At 37.6% G+C, this 21,934-nt stretch overlaps 1 protein-coding gene across 1 annotated transcript in view; it reads left to right on the top strand.

Moving 5' to 3' along the window:
• EGF (epidermal growth factor) overlaps positions 1-21,934 on the top strand; it is an 84,076-nt gene that overhangs the window by 49,076 nt on the left and 13,066 nt on the right. Inside the window, exons 12-20 of the mRNA XM_039848746.1 lie at positions 2,736-2,840; positions 4,050-4,273; positions 7,616-7,783; positions 8,471-8,620; positions 11,389-11,508; positions 15,277-15,393; positions 16,088-16,213; positions 19,409-19,531; positions 21,390-21,534. Coding sequence (XP_039704680.1) covers positions 2,736-2,840; positions 4,050-4,273; positions 7,616-7,783; positions 8,471-8,620; positions 11,389-11,508; positions 15,277-15,393; positions 16,088-16,213; positions 19,409-19,531; positions 21,390-21,534 — 1,278 coding nt within the window. The remainder of the gene's footprint in view (positions 1-2,735; positions 2,841-4,049; positions 4,274-7,615; positions 7,784-8,470; positions 8,621-11,388; positions 11,509-15,276; positions 15,394-16,087; positions 16,214-19,408; positions 19,532-21,389; positions 21,535-21,934) is intronic.

The raw sequence follows: 21,934 nt of genomic DNA on the forward strand, positions 1-21,934 counted from the left end.
GATCAGGACAGCAGATGTTAGCCGCTATCGACCCCTCTTAAGGATGCTGGGTCTCCTCGTATTTCCCACATTTGCCCGGCCCCTCTAATTTTAACAGTGTTTAATTAATAGCACCATGGGACCTACTGCTGAGGTGATGTCTTTAGGGGATAGACAGGCGCTATATCCTGGAGAAGAAGATCTCAGATTCCCCAGTTCACTGACTTCAGTAATAACAAGCCCTTCTGAAGTCCTCTTTCCTCTAAAGGCAGCTGCTAAAAGAGAACCTTTAATTTGTCTGGAAATGAAAGGTTTATAGTTTGAAAACCTTGATATTAGCTAGAAATTGGATTTAAATAACTGAGATTCCAAGCTTCTGATATTAGATTATATGGTAACTCTTAACCAATAAAAGAACCAGAGTGGATGCTTTTAGTTTATATTGGCTTAGGAAAAGACAGAGTCAAATTAACATCTAACAGTAGGAAGGAAGCTAATTGATAATTCCACTGGCAATGCTATTATTTAGTACTAAGGAAACCTGATTCCTACAGTCAATTACCCAGTAAAAAAAAAATCAGAGTGAAAAAATATATAAGATTTTTTTTTGCGCATTCTTTTAAAAGATAACAAAAACTACCATGAGGTGAAAATTACTCTCCCAGGATTTCAGATGGACAACTCTTGTGCTGGAGAGTCTTAGAGGATCCTACTGACCTTGGGACCAATAGGTAGTGGATATAAAGAGAAGGATGTTCCCCCAGATTAAGGGTTATGATTGCACTCGTCTGAGCCCGACTGTCCGTGCTCATCTTTGCTTTCTCATTACCAACGCTGGAGTTTGAGATTTGCTTTCTGGCTAAATCAAATAGAAATGTATTATTGGATGAATCCCTTGGGGAGCTTTGAAAGTAAATTCCAGCAATCTTGCCTGAGACAGCTCCAGAGTCAGGAGTTTCTGTTGGTCTCAGTTCTCATCACCTCACTCCTGCTCAAAACAGCAAGAATTTAGAGATGATATAACAATGAGAATAGAACTAACTGTCACGAGCAAATAGCCTCGGAATTCCTTCCCTCCCACCAAAAGAGCAGGCAGTGACAGTTGTATCTGAGTGACTGTGACACATTGAGTTCAAAAATACCTCCCGCCCAGCAGTACCCTTCTGATGACCACTTCATTTGGGAATAAAATTACCTTTTAAAAGTGGCACTAGAGTATAAATGGTTTGGAATTATCCACCGTCCTGACTTGGTGGTTTGTAAAGTATATTTGACCCAGCACAAGCTCTGAGCTAATTTTACCTTTACCTTCCTCCTGCCTGTAGCCTGTAAGGAGGAATTTGTAAAGCCCCTTCCCCGCCCAGTGGCTAGAAAGTGCACTCTTAATAAGCCACTTACAGAAAATCTCCTTAGCGTTCTGTAAAACCAGGAGGAGAGAATGGTCCTGCCCTGTGTTTCTGGGCAGGCTTGTCTCATGTGGACAATGCTTACAAGACCAAGGGGCTAAACCCTTACCAGATGTTTGCTGAATGAAATATAATGTGCAGCGGGGAAACAGGGCCAGCAAGCAGCATATAAGAACAAGTTTGCGGTAGGCCCTTACCAGATGTTTGCTGACCATGTTAAAGGTAGTTACACTTTCTAGTTTTGGTAGGAAACAAGGAGAACAGGCAGCCCGTGGTAGGGGTGGGATGCTCCTCTTACTGCCTCTGCCTGTGTTCCTGCCTGCTCCAGAAGCTGCTCCGAAGCCCAGGTTACCTCGTAGGCCAATGACAGGGTGTAGGGGGTGTGGGGTTGCAGAATGGATTTTAGCATTTGACTCCACCCAGTTTTCTCCTTCCAATTGCCACTGTCCTAGCTCAGTCACATCATCTTTTGCCCACTTTGTCCTCTCCACACAAAAACCACAGCAAACTTTCTAAAGTGAGGTTATGACTGTTCCATGCTCTTTTAGGTCTCCTGGACTCTGCCCTTGCTGATTTCTCTGCTTAGGGTGCTCTTTGCCTCTCCACTCATCTTCCCTCTCCCCCTCCTCCCGCTGGCTGTCCTGCTGAACTGGAAGCTCTATAAGGACAGAGAAGGCCAATCCTTGGCATAAGTAGGCGCTTGCTCAGTAAATGTTTGCTTGATAATAAAGATTCGTCTGACAAATAAATGGAAACATTAGGAAACAAGAATTTTCACCTCTGCCAGATCCCAACGCGTTTTTTCTTTAATGGACAGTTTAGCATATTATAATTCAGTACTTTCATTTGTCTTAGTATCACATGGAAGAAAATTAGAATCACCATAAATCACCCCTACTGTCCTTGTGCTTGCTGTCTCTGTGGCCCTTTGAGGTCTACTCTTCCTCCTCCTGCGTTCTGTGACCATGAGGCTGACATCTTCCTACCACTGGCTTCCATTGCTGCCAGCAGGAGATAGGAGGTTGTGAAGAGAAAGAGATGATAGAATTTAGACGGCTGGCTTTGTCCCTGCCAGGCCACTGACATGATTTCCTCTGACTTTATCCTTTCACTGTGTATTTTAGTTTCCTGGGATAAATATTGAGATGCTAATGAAAAGACTATGTTTAAAAAAAACTTGTGGGCATTTGGTCCTGACTTGTGAGTGTGTGTACGTGTGCGTGCGCATGCCCGCTCATGAAGATAGTTTAGAACACCTGTCTTTGCATTCAGTAAGAAAGGGACAAGGAGTGATTTTGTTTACAAAGTAAAGTTGTTGTAACAAGCCCCTCTGTATTCCACATGTTTTAGGAAATCGGTCATAGAAGGCAGTGATTTAAGTGGAAAACATCGTGAAGTAATCATTCGGAAAGACATCTCTCAGCCACGAGGAATTGCTGTCCATCCAGTGGCCAAGTAGGTACTTGTGAAATTCAGGTGCCTTTCTGTAGAGATCATGTGACAGTTCATGTTTGAAATGCTAATGTCCAAAATTTGTCTTAAGATCTCAGGTGGCCAGTGGAATCACATGCCAAGAAAATCCACTAGATTTGTTCACATCTTCAGAAATGATGTGGCTAGCATGATTTCCTCATTTTTAAAATGTCTTTTCATTTTCTGTTCTTGTATAAAAAAATTTTGTTTAGATACCCTTTCATTTTAAGCAAATTCAATTTCTTTCTGAAAAATAAATGGGCTGTAATTTATTAACCAATTAGATAAGCCCATTAAACTACTTTCTTTAAAAATCTACATTATTGCTTTCCTGAGTGGAGAATGATATTTGTATTGTATGACTTATGAATTCTATTTAGAACAATCATAAGATGAGTTCAAACAATATATCATTCCTAGATTTAAAAAAGAAGAAATAGAAATCATAAAAGATTTAGGAGATTATGTTGTTAATTATGCATTAGTGACAAATATAGGTTTAGGTTCAGAGAATTAAGGAGAGTCACTGATTCTTTCCAAGATTTTAAAAAACAAGGATAATAACCAACCTTATTTTATTTACCATGGTCTACGAGAAATAATATATTGGTGACAAATGATTTGGAGCCAGCAACATGGTTAAAACAGTGAGAATATAATCATCTCTAAACAGGCCAAAGAAAAGATATTGAGCCATATTGACCTGAAAAAATCTTTCTCAGCACACCATGTGATTTATAGAACTTAAAATTAACCGAGTTAACTGAGTACATCGTAAAAAAGATAAATGTGCTCTTCCTTTATGTTGTAATTTTACATATATAGTGAGTTTTAAATATGTATAGCAGAGGGACAAGCTGGCAAGATTTCATTGCCTTTTGCAGAATGAAATGTTAATTTAAGATATGCCCTTAAACATACTTGCAATTAGTAATATATTATAATTTTTTAAATTAATAATTCCTTTCTTATCCTATGACCTGAGCCTTAATTCAGCATTTCTTGTCTAAGATGCTCTACACAGAAAAGTTTTTGCTTTTGAAAAATTATTCACAATGTTATACTTTCTCCTTCTGTGTACCACTTTCGTTTATCCTAAAGTGATTTACATTGACATTCCAATGATGAGAAAATGGAAGAATTTTTTTTGAATGTGCAAATTTTATTTGTTGTATGCTTTCTTGATTAAAGGAGATTATTCTGGACTGATATGGGAATTAATCCACGAATCGAAAGTTCTTCCCTTCAAGGCGTTGGCCGACTGGTCATCGCTAGCTCTGAGCTGGTCTGGCCCAGTGGAGTAACGATTGACTTCTTAACCGACAAGTTGTATTGGTGTGATGCCAAGCAATCTGTGATCGAAATGGCTAATCTGGATGGTTCGAAACGCCAAAGACTTGCCCAGAACGATGTAGGTGAGACTTTGGGACGAGTGATGTCTTCATCTTGCCTAAGAGTTGATGGATGTTAAAAACAAAATGTGTTTACACACACACACACACACACTCGCACTTAACCTTATGGTGAGAAAGAAATAGAGACAAACAGACTGACAGACTTCACCAGGGATTTATGAGCTGCAAGGATTACCTTAACATTGGAATATTGGGTAAAAAATAGTGATGTGTAATCATTTCTCTTTGCCAAGATTTCTCAAAAATAGAATGAAAATATTGAAAAATTTAAAATTTCTTTAAGAATAAGAACTTGGTTCAGTCATTACCATTTCTTATGCTTTAGAAATGTCATTTTCACAACAGCGATATCACCTTTAGACATTAATGAATAACTATTGATAACATGTGCCAAGATTAATATAGTTTTTTCCCCTGTTCTATTTCTGAATTTTACGGGGTATCATGTATTTTCTTAAGAATCTTTAAAACACTCTAGTCTATGCTAGCTGTTAAAGAAGAATACAAATGGATTTGAGATTCATGGGGAGATTCATTGACCTAGGGAATCTGCAAAGAAAGCATTTGAACATGTGGTAAATAGATGGTGATAAAACTTTATCATGTGAAATAAGGCTGCAAGAATTGGTCTTTGTATGTTAGTATTGCCAAGATATGTTGATGAACTTAATTCTGAATGCGCTAGGGAGCCATTGCATGTTCTTGAGCAGGAAGTGTATATAAGATTGCTATTTCAGGATAACCACTTAGGTATCAGGATGAGGGTTGGATTGGAATTTGTAGAGAAGGAAATCAGGAAACTATCAAGGTTGTCCAGACAATAGCTAATGAAAACCTGAGCTAGAACATTGCCGTTTAACAGTGGAATAGAGGATTAGAGTATTAAAAATATCATTGTGACTAAAAAATTGAAAGAATTTAGTAGCAGATTGGATATACAAATGAAGTCCAGGGAGATGTTGAAATTGCTTCAAAGATTTACAAACTGGTTGTTTGGAAATGTGAAAAAACGTGGTTCATTTCTTTTAGGAAGAAGCTAACAAAGTAATAATCTACATAAGATATTTATTTTGCCCATTCTCTTTGGTTTTAGAGATAATGAATTTCTAGATTTGTATATACATTAAATAAATCAAGATAGCTGTAATTGAAAATTTTATACACTGCTAAGCTTCTTTAATAATTAAAGAGATACTTTACAATAAATGATAAGCTTATGTACAATCACAGACTTCATTCAGGTACTTAACAGATATTTATTGAGTCATTATAGGAAGTGGAAATACAGTAGAGAGTTAAACAAATATGGTTCTTGTGGAGTCATGGGATCTTGTGGGGGGACAAACATTATTTAAAAATATATTTTCCAGATAAATGTAAAATTATAGCTTTGATATATGAAGGTATAAAGGAATTTGAAAATTTCTAACCAGAATATAAAGACACAATATTCTACACCAAAAATCATAGCAGATATTTAAAAAATAATTTGAATTTCTACTCTAATCTGTGACTAATACAACTTCCTATAAAAGACCATTATCGGATAATTGGAAATTAAAATGTCTAAATAACCATTCCCGTCACTACAGTGCCATCTACAGGTATACAAGTAGTGGCTTCTCAACTGCCAGTAAAAGGATCTTTAAAGTAAAGATTGAAGAAATTTATTCTTAATTTTAAATGCAATTGTGGCTCTTCTATAACTAAAAAATAAGAAGAAATATGTCTGGTGTGGGTATTTGTTGAAAAAACTATAGCTAATTCTGACACATGGTACAACATGGGTGAATCCAGAGGACATTATGCTAAGAGAAATAAGCCAGTCACAAAAGATAAATATCGTATGATTCCACTTATTTGTAGTATCTAGGATAGTCAAATTTGTGGAAACAGAAGGTGGAATGGTGTTTCTTAGGGACTTGGGGGAGGGGGAAATGAGAAGTTGCTGTTTAATAGGTAACAAGTTTTAGTTTTACAAGGTAAAAAAAGTTCTGGAACTTGGTTGCACAACAATGTGAATGTACTTAGCACTCTTGAACTTTACACAGGTTAAGGTGGTAAATATTGTTATGTGTTTTTTACCAAAATGAAAAAAAAAACACCACAGCTATATAAATAATAAATAATTTCCTTGCTGTATTTATGACTTTAATTTGGGACAAAGAGCTAGAGACCACAATGAATTCTCAATGGCCTTGGTCAGTAATGGTGAGTGGAGACTCATTGTCCCCAGAACAAATCATTCGAGTTTGCTGCCAGGAGAGGGAGACATTCATTCTAATCCACCAAATCTGTTGCTCAGTTGCAAAAAGACTGGCCTGGGAGATGTGACTAGACATGATTAAAGCTTCTAAATGTGGGTCTCTAACCGCTGGAGATGGTCTATTACAGCATTTTTTGTTTTTGCTTGCTAAATACTGGACTATCTCACCAGAGCAGTTTCAACAGAGTGGAGAAGTGGGTTTAGTTGAGGTGGGGTAAGAAGGGCCCACCTAGGGGTGGATTGCCATGACAATGGAGGCAGCAGATAACAAATGATTTTCAAAAAACTTGGGTAAAAGTGGAAGAGAGTCGGAAAAAAAAAAGAAGCCGAAGGGTTGGGTCAAGGGGGATGAAGAAATTAAGATGGGAGAGACCTGAGAGTATTTATCACCTAAGGGAAAGAAGCTAGTAGAATTAAGAGAATGAAGATGTAAACAGAATGGGTAATTGACTAAACAGGGGCCTAGAGAAGGCTGGAAAGATGACGCCAGGAGCACAGGTCAGTGAATTAATATTAGATAAGAGGCAAGATAAGAAAGGAGATAGGCGTTCAATGCAGGGAAATGTGTTGATGTACTTGGGAATTTGAGGAGACTATTATTCTCTTACCTTAAATTTTTAAAGATCCTTAAAAAACCCTGTGAACTTAGTGTACTATACTTACTCATCGCTGTCATTCAAAAGACAAGGAACTGAAGGTAAAGAGAGAGAGGATAACTTACTCAAGTTTAGTCTATAAATAGTGACAGAATCACTGAACACAGAAACATTCCTGCCTGGCCTCCTCCCTCTCAGTGCTACTATTATCAATCAACCCACATTCTCCAGTTCTCCAAATGCTGGGTGACTATGGGCTTTCCTAGGATTTCACACTACCAGGCTTCCATTCTACGATAAGGTTGTCCCATCGTGTGGGTTCTTCTTGATACAAGTAGAGATAGTGGCTCATACTTTGCTTAGCAGTTATATTAAAGAATTGTTTTAGCGTAGGGATTGTGTGAATGTTTCAGGCCTTGTCCTCTTAAAAATATTCATGGCAAAGACAAGACGTATATGATAAATTGGAACTGCTTCCAGGTCACCCATTTGCTGTGGCTGTGTTTGAGGATCACGTATGGTTCTCTGACTGGACTGTGCCATCGGTAATAAGGGTGAACAAGAGGACTGGCAAAAATAGGGTACGTCTCCGAGGCAGCATGCTGAAGCCCTCATCACTGGTTGTAGTTCATCCATTGGCAAAACCAGGTACACTGGACATGTTACACAGTCTGTCTTTGGCTGGAATCTGCAACAATTTTAATTGATGGCAGGGGAGGAGGGAGGATGTTGCAGTTCTCACCATTCTGGGTAGATGTTAAGATTTCCTGACATTTGGATTTCATTTAGAGTAAAAGATAGTCTGGCGGTGAATTTGGGCTTTATTTCTCCAATCTCATTTTTTTTCTCCTGAACAGCTTTTACTTATCTGCTCCTTTTAAAAGACTCTTAGGTTATAGGCTCTAAGGGTGGGGCTGGGGGGAGGGGCAATCTAGATACCTGCAGTGGAAGCTTCTGTCTACACTGGGGCCTTTCTCCACCCACTGAGAGTGCCGGGGAGTGAGCAAATAGAAAAGGCATCTAGTGTCCTACAGTCATTCTTCATTCTGAATTGCCCTTTGTCAGTTTGACTAGATCATGAGTTAGGAAGTAGGAATTTCATCTGCCTAAAATGCTTCTTGGGCAAAAGTACTGGTTGTAATCAATGAATACTCATGAGGTAATAGCATTCTGAGCTTAGTGGCTCCTTATCCAAACTCTTCTGAAATAGCTCTTCATATAGGCTCCATTACATGCGTTGAATTCCCTTCCCCCAAAGCAGCACACTGTGATTTGTGTAAACGGCACCCTTTTGATCTCCAAGCCCGTCTGTGAATGCACCTCTTTCCCCACCAGGAGCAGATCCCTGCTTATATCAAAATGGAGGCTGTGAACATATTTGCAAAGAGAAGTTTGGAGCTGTTCAGTGTTCGTGTCGTGAAGGTTTTGTGAAAGCCCCAGATGGGAAACTCTGTCTGGCTCTAAATGGCCATCAGGTATTGGCAGGTAATATAATAAATTATGTAGCTAAATTATCTTGACTTGGCTCAGGAATGTTGTTCTGTTCTATGTTAAATCCTATGCTTTTGCTGATTTTTACTATTTTGTATAATTAAAAACTCCCCTGCTTTTAGGGATGCCAGATGTTTTTTTTTTTCTTCCTCTGATGAATTTGGGCTCCTGTTATTAAAGACAATTCAACAGACCTCTTCTAATTAAAATTAGTTCACAAAAGATAATTTTCAAAGTCCAATCCTCTAGCCCCCTATGGAGTAGCCCAATCTTAGAAATAAATGCCGGTATTTTACCACCTCAGATAATGTTCAGACATTTTATTTAGAAGTTTTATGGTCTTAATATTATAGGTAGTCTTATACAAACCCCCTATCATGTGACTAGTCTTAGTATGGAAGGCAAAGTCCTTTCTAATAAATAATATTAAGATATCAAGTGTGGAGAATCCAACCTGAGAAGGCTGTGATCACGTTTTTAAAAACTATGGCTTTGTGGAAGAGGAAGGAAGAGTGGATCAAGCATGATATAAAGTCGGTAGTCCTGACTTGCTTCCCTTGACTGTTCATTTAACAATTACAGTGTATTTGGATTCATTTTTTGATATCTTTGTACCAAAAACAATTCAGATTTTATTACAAACATTTTTAAAAAATTTATATTCATCTGATAAGTACGATGTAAGTTAGATGACACATTGACAGCAAATAAATGGATCGATCTATCCATGGACCAGAATTAGATATTTTAGATTTTCAGAACTTTCTATTAATTATTGCTTTAGGAAAATAGTTCTCAATCTTTTTGGCTTCAGGTCCCCAAAGAGTTTTTATTTATGTAGGCTATATCTATCAATATTTGTATTAGAAGTCGAAACTAAAAAATTCTAAAATATTTCTATTAAAATTATAATAACACTTCATTATATATGACTATAACATTTTTATGGAAATAAATGAAATAATTATATTTTCCAAAACAAAACTATGTAGTAAGAAAAATTGCATTAGTTTACCTTTATATCTTTAATATCTGGCTTAATAGAGGCCAACTGGATTCTTATACCTGTTTGTCTGTTAAATCTTTTGCTTCACTGTTTTAGTTGAAGCCTCTGAAGAAAATCTGACCTCACGCAGATGTAGAGATGGAAAAGAGAGAAATATCATTAGCCTTCTCAGATGCCTTTTTTGGTATTTATTCTTTTGATATTATATCAGAACTAGACAGGGGGTAGTTTCTTGGAGCTTAGTTGCAGTGTGGAATCTGAAGCCATATCAATGAATTTTTTGTCCTCTGATTCATTAAAATCCAGTGGTCTATGTTGTACTTTGAGTGCATCTTTTACCTTGCATCATGATTTTGTAGCATCATGTTTTGGTCATTTGAAAATACTGATTGACTGAGTTATGCAGATCTTTCATGTTACATTAATGTACAAAAAATTACATTAATTAATTATTATTATCAAATTCGTCAGAAAAGTCTTCAAATATTGAGATTTTTTTCAGACTCATGGTAGTGGAAAAATTTTTCCAAGATTCTACTTTTCATTTGAAAGCTCAAATTTTTATCATTGGCAACAAGTACTGTGAGTTGTTGCCTTGAAGTGACAGGCTCACTTCATTCATTTTTCAAAAAATGCTTTGCCAAATCCCTAAGTGCTAATAACACAGTTTATCAGTCATTCTTTCAAGTAAAGATCATGTTCAATTGAAAAAAAGAAGCTAATTTCAGCTCACAACTCCAAGTGTGTACAAGTGCTTTTCGTCCAGATAAACTTCATAATCAGTATCTTCACAGATAACAGTGTTTTGTGTGTACTTCCCACTTCATTATACAGAATATCAAAAAGCCAAATATTCTATGGTTGAGATTTGAAAAAATTAATAATTTTTGCTATTCATCATGGATCTTCTTAAGTGAAAGTGGAGTGTGTGTGTGTGTGTGTGTGTGTGTGTGTGTCTGTTTGTGTATAGCAGTGAAGAACATGACTACTAGTATAGTTTGGTGCCATGGCCTTGATTCATGCTAAAGCACTTTAGTTACACCCATCACTGCTTTTTCCCATCAGTATCAATGTAAGTACAGTGAAAAAAGGCACACACACACACACAAAAAAGCGAAAACCCCTATTAAAGTTATTTGCCTTTTATGAAAACAGTTTTGTCCTTATGGACTCCATTCAATGGGATCTCAGGGATCCATAGACCACACTTAGAGGACACACCTTGTGTTTCAGGGGAGGCATTTCTCCCACATCTGGGGAGTGGCATAGGTCCCGTGCCGATATTAAATGATGGCTTGTTTATGCCCTTTCACATTTCTAAACACAAGTAAAATCAGGCTAAAATAAGTTTTGAAAGAAGCCTAAAGGAGAAAGTGTGTATGGAAGGCAGGTTGAGGGAGATCATCTTACTAATTTTTTTTCTTGTAATGGCAGGCTGTGATTATGAACTGATTATTTCATAAAGATTTTGGTATTTTACACTATTGTGTTTTGCCAGTACTTAAAAAAATCCTGTCTTTCTTCTGCACTGGTTCCTCCACCCTCAATCATCAAGTTGCACAGAGTGAAGCTGGGAGAATGTGGTACATACAACAAGTGAGGTTTTTTAAGTCACCAAGACCCTGATAGTTCCCTAAATCCTGTTATTGAAAGAGTGAGTCTGAATGTACAACCAACAAAGAGCTGCGAATATAAATTAAATCACTTTTCTTGAATCATCAAAGATAAATTAATTGTGTCTGTTGACCTTCAATAGGTAGTGGAACAGATCTAAGTAATCAACTAAAGCCATCGGACATGCTACTCAGCAGTCAAGGGTTTGAAGATAATATTACAGAATCGCAACATGTGCTAGTGGCCGAAATCATGGTATCAGGTACGAATAATGAGTTCTCCAGTAGAGTATTGGTTCCAACAATTTCCATCCTACCAATTAGAAATTCTGAATTATCTCTTTAACTTAATGTTGGCTAAATCTACACAAAGCTGGTGAAGCCAAAGTTGGACTCCAACTTCGATCCTTCCTCTCTTCTGAACTGTGTGCCTGAGGAAGATGGCTCCATATTAGATTGGACATGAACTTTAATCATTGACACGCCGAACCTTCTTGGAAGAACTCTAACTTAGAAACAAGGGTGAAAAATAGGACAGAACAGATTGGAGTGCATCCTTCCATCCCTGGTATTTTTGGTATTTAGCCCATCTAGCTTTACTTCCATTAGTGTGAAAGTAGATAGTAATTGATAAGCAAATATAGGTTGTTGTTTTAGCTGCACCAGAAAGTCCACAAACAGCAAATGTTAGATTTTTTTTCATCGTCTACATGGCACATTTATCACCAAAAATGCTAAGTTGTTTGTTGAATATGTATCAACTTGAGAGAACCTGATTCTTTCATGTTCTATAGTCACTCATGAAGCTTGTGTTTTCAAACTGGGTTTAGCTCAGCCCTAAGGCTTCTGCACACCCATCTCTGCTCACGGTAGGTCTCAGTGCAGCTCTACTTTGAAACATATTTATTTATATTTCTGAATAAGATTTTTAACAAAGTGTCTGTGACTAAAAATAAGTTTGAAAACCCCACAGTAGGACATTACCTACACTTAACAAAGCGCCCATCCAACTTGTGGTCTGCAGACTACTTTGTCAATGTATGAGTCCCTGGGACCACTTACCCCTCCTTATAAGAACTTATCAGTGCAACTTGGATAAAATACAAACAAAAAGGTGGCTATTTTTAGTAACGATAATTTGTATAAAGCTGTAGAGTTTATCAGGTACTTTATTCTTTAATTGGATCTTATCACAACACATCATTTTCCAGATTTGAAAACTGAGACTAAGATATACTGTTAGTGAAGTGACCAAAGATTTTTGAAAATTATGACCAAATAATTAATTTATATGAAGGAAAGAAGTACTGGAAAACACTGTCATATTATGAATATTATTCATTTAATGACTGTTTATCTGCCACGTACCATACTAAGTGCTGGGGATACTGGAAGAGCTAAATAAAGCCCCAGTGTCCAAGGTCACAGTCTGATGTGGAGACAAACAAGATGATGGAATAAAACAACAATAATAAATATTAACAGTAGAGAATTTTTCATAGTCAGTAGGGATCCTTAGAGGTTCATAGAGTATATTTTAAAAGACTAATGTTTGGGGGACTCAAAGACCAACATAAATGACAGTAAATTAGTCACATGGGTGGGATGAGGAAGTGACAAAATAGCCAAAGATTTGGAATACATATATAATAGGCAGTATTTGGCTTTCTCCCTGGAGACTATACTCAGTCTTGTGCAGAACAGATGAAATTGATTGTCCTGGTGAAAATTACTTCATCTTTCCATACCTATTTTGTCTTTGCCTATAAAGTTGTAATTATACCTGTGTTAGGCTGAGGGGTCTTATTTACATTTTGCAGTGAGATTTCATTTCAATAAATTGTCTATACTTAAATAAGTTTGAAAACTCTATATTAGATTTTAGCTCAATATATTATTCTCCAAAGCATGCAGACTGATATGTAGCAAGTAGATCTGTGTACAATATGGCTAAAAGATGCCATCACAAAAAGTTTCATTGTCACATTTATTAAAATCACAAATTATTCTAAATTCACGAATAAAATTTAAAATTTTTAATGTGGCCTGTTGGGCCCTAGATGAACTAACCGTTACACAGCTCGCCGACTTAAATCTGTGCCCTTCCTTGCTCTACTTACTGTGGCTGGCTTCAGTTACCCTGGCCTTACCTAAGTGACATACGGGTATTGTGTTCTTGGTCCACAGTGCTCTTTCTAACTACATCAAGTCCTGCTAATTCTTCACTTCTCAGTTTCACGTGCCCTTGCTCAGAAAGCCTTTCCTAGTCTCCTGACCAGATGAGGTGAGAGCTACTTCAGCTCTCAGAACTAGGTATTATTTCATGATAGTGCTTATGCTTCAATATCAATTATGCAAGAAAGCAGAACCCTTGTCTATATCCTTCGCCACTGTATTTTTGGTCCTCATTAAGATCTGGCACATAGTAGGCACTTTTGAATGAAATTATTAATTTTACTTACAGGCCCAGAATCTTTTCTAGTGTGATAAGGCTAATTCTGATTCAGGCTGTCACAGCATTCTTCTTTATCATCCTTATTTCAATATGCATAATATTTTAGAATTCTCAAAGGATTTTTTAAAAAATTATATTTTTCTTCAACAATCATGTGAAGTGGACTGGATGGAAATTGTCACCTGTATTTTAAAGAAGAGGAGCATGGAGCCCTGGTATTCTTTTTTTTCAAAGCTGGTTTGTGGCAGAAAGAGCTTTGGCTATAGCCCATCCCTCCAACAATTTCATATCTATTGCTTTTCATTATGCAAAGCTGCCTTAGAGTTTGCAAGTTACCAAATAAATCCTGAATCATATTCTAATTTAAGATAACTCTGCAAGTGATTTAAAATTTCTTGAGTAATTGGATACTGTCCACCACACATTCTGAATATCCTTGTGATTTGGGAGCTAGGCCTCCAAATAAATGTCGAATCAAATGGGTAATTGATTAATCTGAACTTATCCATCTCCGAGAGTCATGAGTGACAGAGAACCAGGCAAACCTGAAAGAAATCTCACTAAGCCTGAAAAAGAAATCATGTTTTTCTATAAGAGAAGTCTCATTCAAATCGCTAAGCAAATCAAATGCAATTATCCAATGTCTGCGTTCACATGGCATCGAATCCTACTTAGATAATTTAACTTTCTTTAATTTATGGGCAAGTTTGAAGGGCTTCTTTGACTTCTTCTATACTCATTTGAGCAAATTTAGTAGTGAATAGACAGATGACAGTTTATAACTGTGGGATGTCAGATCCCCTTCACTCTAAAAGGGAGGAGGCATTTAGAGAATGATTATATATATATAAGTAGTTAAGAGAAAAAAAACTTGCTCATGTTTATAGCTCATCATGCAAATCTGTCCCCTGGGGCATTTGCATTTCAATGGAGTATGAAATCAAATGATCCAGTTACAACATTTAGTTTGTATGGTTCGTGACTTTGTAAAAGTGCCTTGAGGTTTGCAAGTCACTACATAAATCCTGATAATAAGCATATATTGTGACATACATATTCTATTATATGAAACGTAAGTTTAGTAAATTGAGAATAAATCTTTATGACTGAATCTCTTTGTCATTTTGGTACACAGAGCTACTTGGCTTTATATTATTCTGTATGCCTTTGAGGGATAAGAATATTTTGACCTCTTTTGTATGTCATAATGATTGGGAATTCTCAAATGAGCAATAAACTTTTTGAAATTTGAGTCCATTTACTCCTAGCAATTTTATAATTCAAATTTTAAATGCTTTTAAAGCTTGTTATTAATAAGTTCACCCAGAGTCGTTTGACCAACAAACACTTCTTTAAGACTAAAGATTTGTTAAAAACATAGAAATGGAAACATATGGCTTGTGGGTCCTTTAATATAGCTATAACTTGCAGGTTAACAGTGTTTCTATTTGGAGATTAACCTGTCTCAAACCTTGAGAAAGGAAAAGCTGGAATGCTCTGTAGAACCCAGAACGTGAAAGCCCATTTTCTCCTCTGAGGTCTGGAAATAATCTGATGGGGTTCTCACTGTTTGCAGATGATGACGACTGTGGTCCCATGGAGTGTGGTGCACACTCTCAATGTGTTTCAGAGGGAGAGGTTGCCACGTGTCAGTGTTTGAAAGGATTTGCTGGGGATGGAAAATTATGTTCTGGTAAGAGCAAAGGCCAGTTGATACACATAATTGTGGAAAATAGTGAACATTTTCTCAGATCATATGGGTTCGAAATCTCCAGAAGGATTTATGTAATCAGCAGAATTGAATAAATTATTTGGTATTAGCTAAGAAGATTATGGGTGGCATGTATAGTAAATATGAAACGTATATGTTGTTACATTACCTTGAGTTTATGTCAAAATTATGTAATTTATGCAGTTGACATTAAGGAGAAGAATTTATAATTAGTTTCAGAAGCATGAATTTGAGTTCAAGTCAAATTTAAAAATTTAACAATTCCAATAAAAACACAACTTTTTTTTCCTCCCCAAAAAGCTTAGGTCATAAGTTTTAGTTTAGTAAATGGATTGTGAGGCATAGGTTTTTGTTTTATATTAATAGCCTCAAAATTTTACGTTAGCGATTACTGTAAAAATAAATTCTTATGGTCTGCAACTCTGGTACAAAGTGATTTATTTGTACATACTTAGCTAATCAAACAAGTGAGAAATCTGTAAAAAATGATTCAGACATGAACTTTATGTCTAAGAAATAGAATTTGCATTGCATTTGCAAACAGTCTCTGTAAACGACTAGATGATTGTATGTAAGATTATACTTATTCTTTTGTATTAGCCTCATTTATATTGAGATTGCTTATATATTTCATTAGTTCATCATTTGCCCACAGATATAGATGAATGTGAGATGGGTATCACAGTGTGCCCGCACCCCTCCTCCCAGTGCATCAATACTGAAGGTGGCCATGTCTGCCAGTGCTCACAAGGCTACCGAGGAGATGGAATTCACTGTCTTGGTAAGTGCGCATGTGCTGAGGCGGGTGGGTGGAGGCAGGCCTTAGAGAATCACGAAGCGCTCTGTCTGTGGTAGGCCAAGAAAAGATAGGGTCACACACATGATAAGACTAAAAGAGGAGTTGCGTGACCCGTTCAAACTGACACATTTCTGTTCTTGGTACATAGTCAAGTTTATGCCTTCATGCTGTTCTTTCACTAGTCAATGTCAAATCTGTGCGGAGGTTATTTACCCCTCTGCCTTTATAATTCTTTCTCTGGGATGAAGTGACACAGTGCCTCATCAATACTCCGTACTTCGAGCCATAATGAGGGGATCTGAACAACATTTTCTTTGTCACTGAATTTGTCGATTGAACTGTGGTGAACCGCAGAGCTGATACAGGTTTTGCTGTGTGTGTGTAGATGAAAGAAGGTGTGGTTCTGTGAAAAAACTCCTCGGGTGGCTTTTGATAAGTTCAATAAATGAAAGACTCAAGCAAGGCACTGACATTTAGATACAAATAAAGAATGAGTAAGACTTCTTTCATAATCACCATCCTCTGCCAAGTTCTGGGTGTGGCTTGTTGGATGGGAGTTCACTTAGTGGAGGTCTTGTCCCATTCCAGGTGTCAGTAGTATAGCATCACCACACAAGTAAAGACCTGCCTGAAGCCACTGGAGCCCAGTGAAGTAGTTAACTAAAGTTTTACAGGGCTTTAAAATGTCTCTTTCAGTATTTTCTTTTCCTTCTGAAAATATAAAATTCTTTTCACGGTGAGGAGCAGATGCCCTGATAAGAAACTAAAATGGTACTGCTTTCTCCTGCATGTTGAGGTTAAAGATGAACTATCAGTCATAACTACCAATTTTCTGGATCTGATTGGTTTAAATCAGACCTTTATCAGATTAGTTTCATCAAGTCCGCAGACATCTGTAAATGCTCTTTTAAGCACATATTTGGCTGTCAGTCAGGAAAATGTCACTGCTCCAATTAAGTAGGCTCATAGATAATTTAGACAAACAGGCTTTATATTTAATTTACTTTGAAGAGAAAGAAAGGCATACTTTCTTGGATGTTTAAACTCATTAGACTCTGAATTTTCACTCTGTTACTAACCCACCTCCTTCCAGTAGCAAACATGCCATGGGGTGTCATGTCCAGGAAAGACTGAGCTTGTTCCTGTCCACTCCCTGTCCCCTTCCTTCTCTCTCTTCTCCTCTCTCCTTCCCTCCCTCTCCATAGATAGATAGATAGATATTGATAGAGCTATGGATAGATGCAGTGCTATATAAAAGCATTGCTATTCTTATTGTTAAGGGTAGTTGTGTTTTTTGGCCAAGAGTATATCTTTGTTTTTGCTTCTTGCAAAAGCTCTCTCTCTCAAGGTGATAGATAGTTCATACAAATTATAACAGAAGTCAGTAAAAACAAAACAAAACAAAACAAAACGAACCCTCAGTTTGAGTTGTTCAGGTTAGCAATTCAATGTGATAAATATTTAATTGGCCTCTATTAGTGCAAAGGCACAGTACTTGGAACTGTGAGAAATACCAAGATGGTGAAGGCAGTTCTTGCTTACAGAAAAAATGTGATCTAAAAGAAATACAGCTTTGATAAGTGGTGAAGAAAGATATGTATCATAAGAGAAGTGAAAACTACAGTGGAAATTCATAACTGGAAGAATATCTGTTTGAAGTAATGGGAATGTTTTCAGGGAGGAAGTATCATTTTAGATGGACCTTTGGGCATTTTCCTTAGGTAGAAATGAAGAAGCAGAGAATAGCCTAATTGAGCACTAAGTGTAGGTTGTATATAAGGGAAAATAAACTGGGGCTGGTAGGGTGGTATCTTAGTCTGGTATATAGACTAGGTGACCTAAACAACAGACATTTATTTTCTCCCAGTTATGGAGGCTAGTTGTCCCATATCAAGGTGCTGGCTTATTCGGTTCCTGGTGAGGATTCTTCCTCGTGTACAGATGGCCACCTTGCTGCATACACTCATAGCCTTTCCTCTGTGGTTCGTGGAGGTGGGGATGGGGAGGTATCTGTAGATCTGGCATCTCTTCTTCCTTTTGGATCAAGGCCCCTCTCTTATGACCTCATTTAACTTTAATTACTTCCTTATTAGCCCTTTCTCCAACTATAGTCACACTGAGAGTTAGGAATTCAATAAATAAATTTTGGGGGATACAATTTAGTCTATGACAGGTGGGTTGGGTTACATTTGTGGAAGACTAGCATCTGATGGGGTTTTACTTCTTTAGACCAGCACTGTCAAATGGAAATATAATGTCAGTCGCATGTGTAATTTAAAATTTTCTAGTACATTTGAAAAAGTAAAAAGAAACAGGTGAGGTTAATTTTAATAATATTTTATTTATTCCAAAATACCCCAAATATTAACATTTTAATATTGAATCAATATAAAAGTTATTAAGGTAGTTTACATTCTTATTTTGGTACTCAGACTTCAAAATCTGGCATGTGTTTTACACTTCCAGCACTCCTCGGTGTGGACTAGCTGTGGTTCAGCTGCTCAGTGCTCACACATGGCAACGGCTACCATATTGGACAGCTTAGGTCTAGGCAACAGAGAGCCACCGGCAGCATTTGAGTCAAGTGGTTCAGTGACAGGAGATGCGATTGAGGAAGATTCATCTGGCACTGGTGCTGAGTGGAGGAGAGTGGGATGCAGAGAACATAGTTAGGCTGTTCTTCTTAAATAATGCAAAACCGAAGAGCAGAGGGCCCTAGATGTTAGGGTGGTGGTAACTGAGGAAGGAAAAGGTGGATAATTAGGAAAGAAAGTGATGACTCAGTTTATCTTTATGTTAAAAAGGCAGAAGTGTTTTATTTGATATGATCAGGACTTCTAAATGTTTGCCTAGATATAGTTTACCAATCTCCAACCTTCCCACTGAGCTTCTTGTGTTGGGAAGGTTCTTTCCCTTCCAGGCAGTGGGAAAACTCCTAGCCTCATGCCAGGAGTTTATCTGGATGGACATGCAGCTGAGAGACCCCCTTTATCTCTCTCACCAACTTTCATGATAAAATTTTTGGATCTAAAAATGTGTGGAGCTCTGAGAACGTGCAGCCTGACAGAAGGCAAAGGTGCTTCCCTTCTAGAATGTTGGGTTTTCTAATTGAATGACCCTCATCCTCTTCTATACCCCACTTTTCTCTTCTCTGCTCCTTTTTTTTTTTTCGGGCAGATATTGACGAGTGCCAGCTGGGCATGCACACCTGTGGGGAAAATGCCACCTGTACAAACACAGAGGGAAACTACACCTGCATGTATGCTGGTATCCCGTCTGAACCTGGACGGATTTGCCCTGGTAGGTTGGCGGGTTATCTAGATCCAAGGGAGGGACTTGATTCCAGAAAATTCTGTACTCCAGTGTATTTGCATTAGAGATTCTAGAAATCATTTGGTTCAATCAGCCTGGAGAGTTTGCTTTCCTGATTAGGCTGATGCTGGGTTTGAGAATGTAAAATGGTCCAAGTTTTCTTAATTTAACAACATCTGGAATAAATCCTATTTTATTACTTGTAATTCAATAAAGGTGGAAACACAGGTGGTTCTCTTTAACTATGCAGCTAATGTCCTGATTCGTAATGTTGATTTCTCAGGCTGCTGGAACAAGTCTGTGGGGTTAGACAGGTTGAGGAGAGTATCTGGACTTTTCGCATTCTGAATCATTTAAAAATATTACTTTAAAAAGTCAGTATTTCTTGATCTGAATTAGAATTCCAGCTATGTTTTCTTTCTTTTTAAATGTTCACAATGGTTGGCTCCCGCGTCCTAAATCTCTCCCCATACTGCAGTATCTTCTCTCCATCAGCGCCCCAGAAGGGGACTGGACGTCAGAATTGGGGCTCTTTCCTATTACTGCCAGCTATTTACCTGCCTCTGCGAGCAGAAAACATACTAATAAATGAAAGTTCTGTGCTTGCTTGGGTCTCTTTTTTTTAACACATGATTTTATCAAATAATTTGCTCTTCTTAAAGGTATTGGAAGACTGTTACTATTGATATAGTCAGCTACACACCTTAACGTTTTCCTTTTAAAGAGCAGTGAAAAATTCAATGAAAGGATCTTTGCCACTTGGGCATATGGCAACATTTCCTCTCTGTCAACGTGACTAGTTTTGTTTTTGAGGGTTTCCCTGAAAGTTAAATATTTTTTAGAAGAAATTATTGTGTGGGAGAAAATTTGGAGACTCCCAGGATAGTGGGGGTAATAGACTGCGTACTGGTGGGTGGTTTATAAGCCGTAAAGAGATATTGTTGTTCAGTGAGACCCTCTTAAAGCTAGCTGTCATTTCACACAGTTAGTATGTGTTTGTGGATGACAGATGTGCTTTTATAATGAGATCAGTGACTCGGCATTCATTCGGTGTCTTAGGATTGACCAGTTATCTTATTTGCCTCTATGTCAAATCATACCGAACTAAAAGAAAGAATGGCTCGCTTCATAACTCAAAGTCTGGTTAGAAAGTGAAACTATTGTTGCTTTGATAGTCCTACTGCCACTAAAAGACACTACGTCACAAATCATTCACAGAAACTAGTTCCTGGTATTGATACAGATTTCCCCTGCCATCCAAAAGCAGAGTTCCGACGAAAACTTTCATAAGCTAAAGTCATGGTGTAAAGGAGCAATCACTACCATTAATTTCTATGGAGAAAATTTTTGAGCATTCCAAGACCCCCAAAATAACTAACCAAATACATTTAATTACTTCCAGTTTTTCCTAAGTTTAACACCCTTATAAGCTCTCTTAGGCTTTTCTGATACTTTAAGACATATTTTGCTACCAGATGCACAAAATAACTGGAGATGAAGGACAGATGCTCACAGACGGAGTTCGAAGCTATGGCAACTTGATTCTGAGATGCTCAGTGTGGTTCCTGGGGAAGGAGCTTGGTGGGGCCACTCTCACTGCTCAGGTGCCTCTGCCTCTATAATAGCCCATGAAAAACAATCGCTGAACGCTATTTTCGCTTTTTGCCTTTTTTCCATAAAAGCAAAAATCCTCTTCGGATTTCTTTTGATTAGCAAAAACGGGCAATAATGTAGGTCTTATGTAAAGCAAAGTGGCATAAAGCAAGCTTTTGAAAAGTGGAGATACCTGTACCTGAAAGACCCTGATGGCTTCAGAAAGTGAAAGTAATGTCTTTGATTCTTCTAGACTCCACTCCACCCTCTCAGCTCAGGGAAGATGGCCACTATTCTGTGAGGAACAGTTATCCAGAATGTCCCCCGTCCCACGCTGGGTACTGCCTCCACGGCGGTGTGTGTATGTACATTGAAGCCGTGGACAACTACGCATGCAAGTAAGTCCAGCTGTTTTTGTGACAGCACAGAGATGTGATATGGCAGCCCATAACTCTTAGCTAATTTGTGAAATTTATATTAAGGAAAATTTTCCTTAGGGAAAAATAAATAAATATACATATACAAATTGTGTGTGTGTTGAACTCTCCCTGCATATCACGTGTCGCCCCCACCACACCACCCGAAGCTGCCAGGGGTAAATATAAACCTAAAGAATTGGTTATTTTCCCTTTTACTTAAATAACTTGATGTTACTACTGGTACAGTCTGGGGATTAAAGTTCTCATTCTGGTTGAAAAACTTAGGTTCGTGAGAGAATTCCTTAAAAGTCGATTTATTTTCTGCCAAATATACAGAGAGCACCCACTATATGTTTCTGAACTTACAAAAGTGTTGTAT

This window comes from Pteropus medius, unplaced genomic scaffold (assembly GCF_902729225.1).
Source record: "Pteropus medius unplaced genomic scaffold, Ma_sr-lr_union100, whole genome shotgun sequence".
Classification (NCBI taxonomy): domain Eukaryota; kingdom Metazoa; phylum Chordata; class Mammalia; order Chiroptera; family Pteropodidae; genus Pteropus; species Pteropus medius.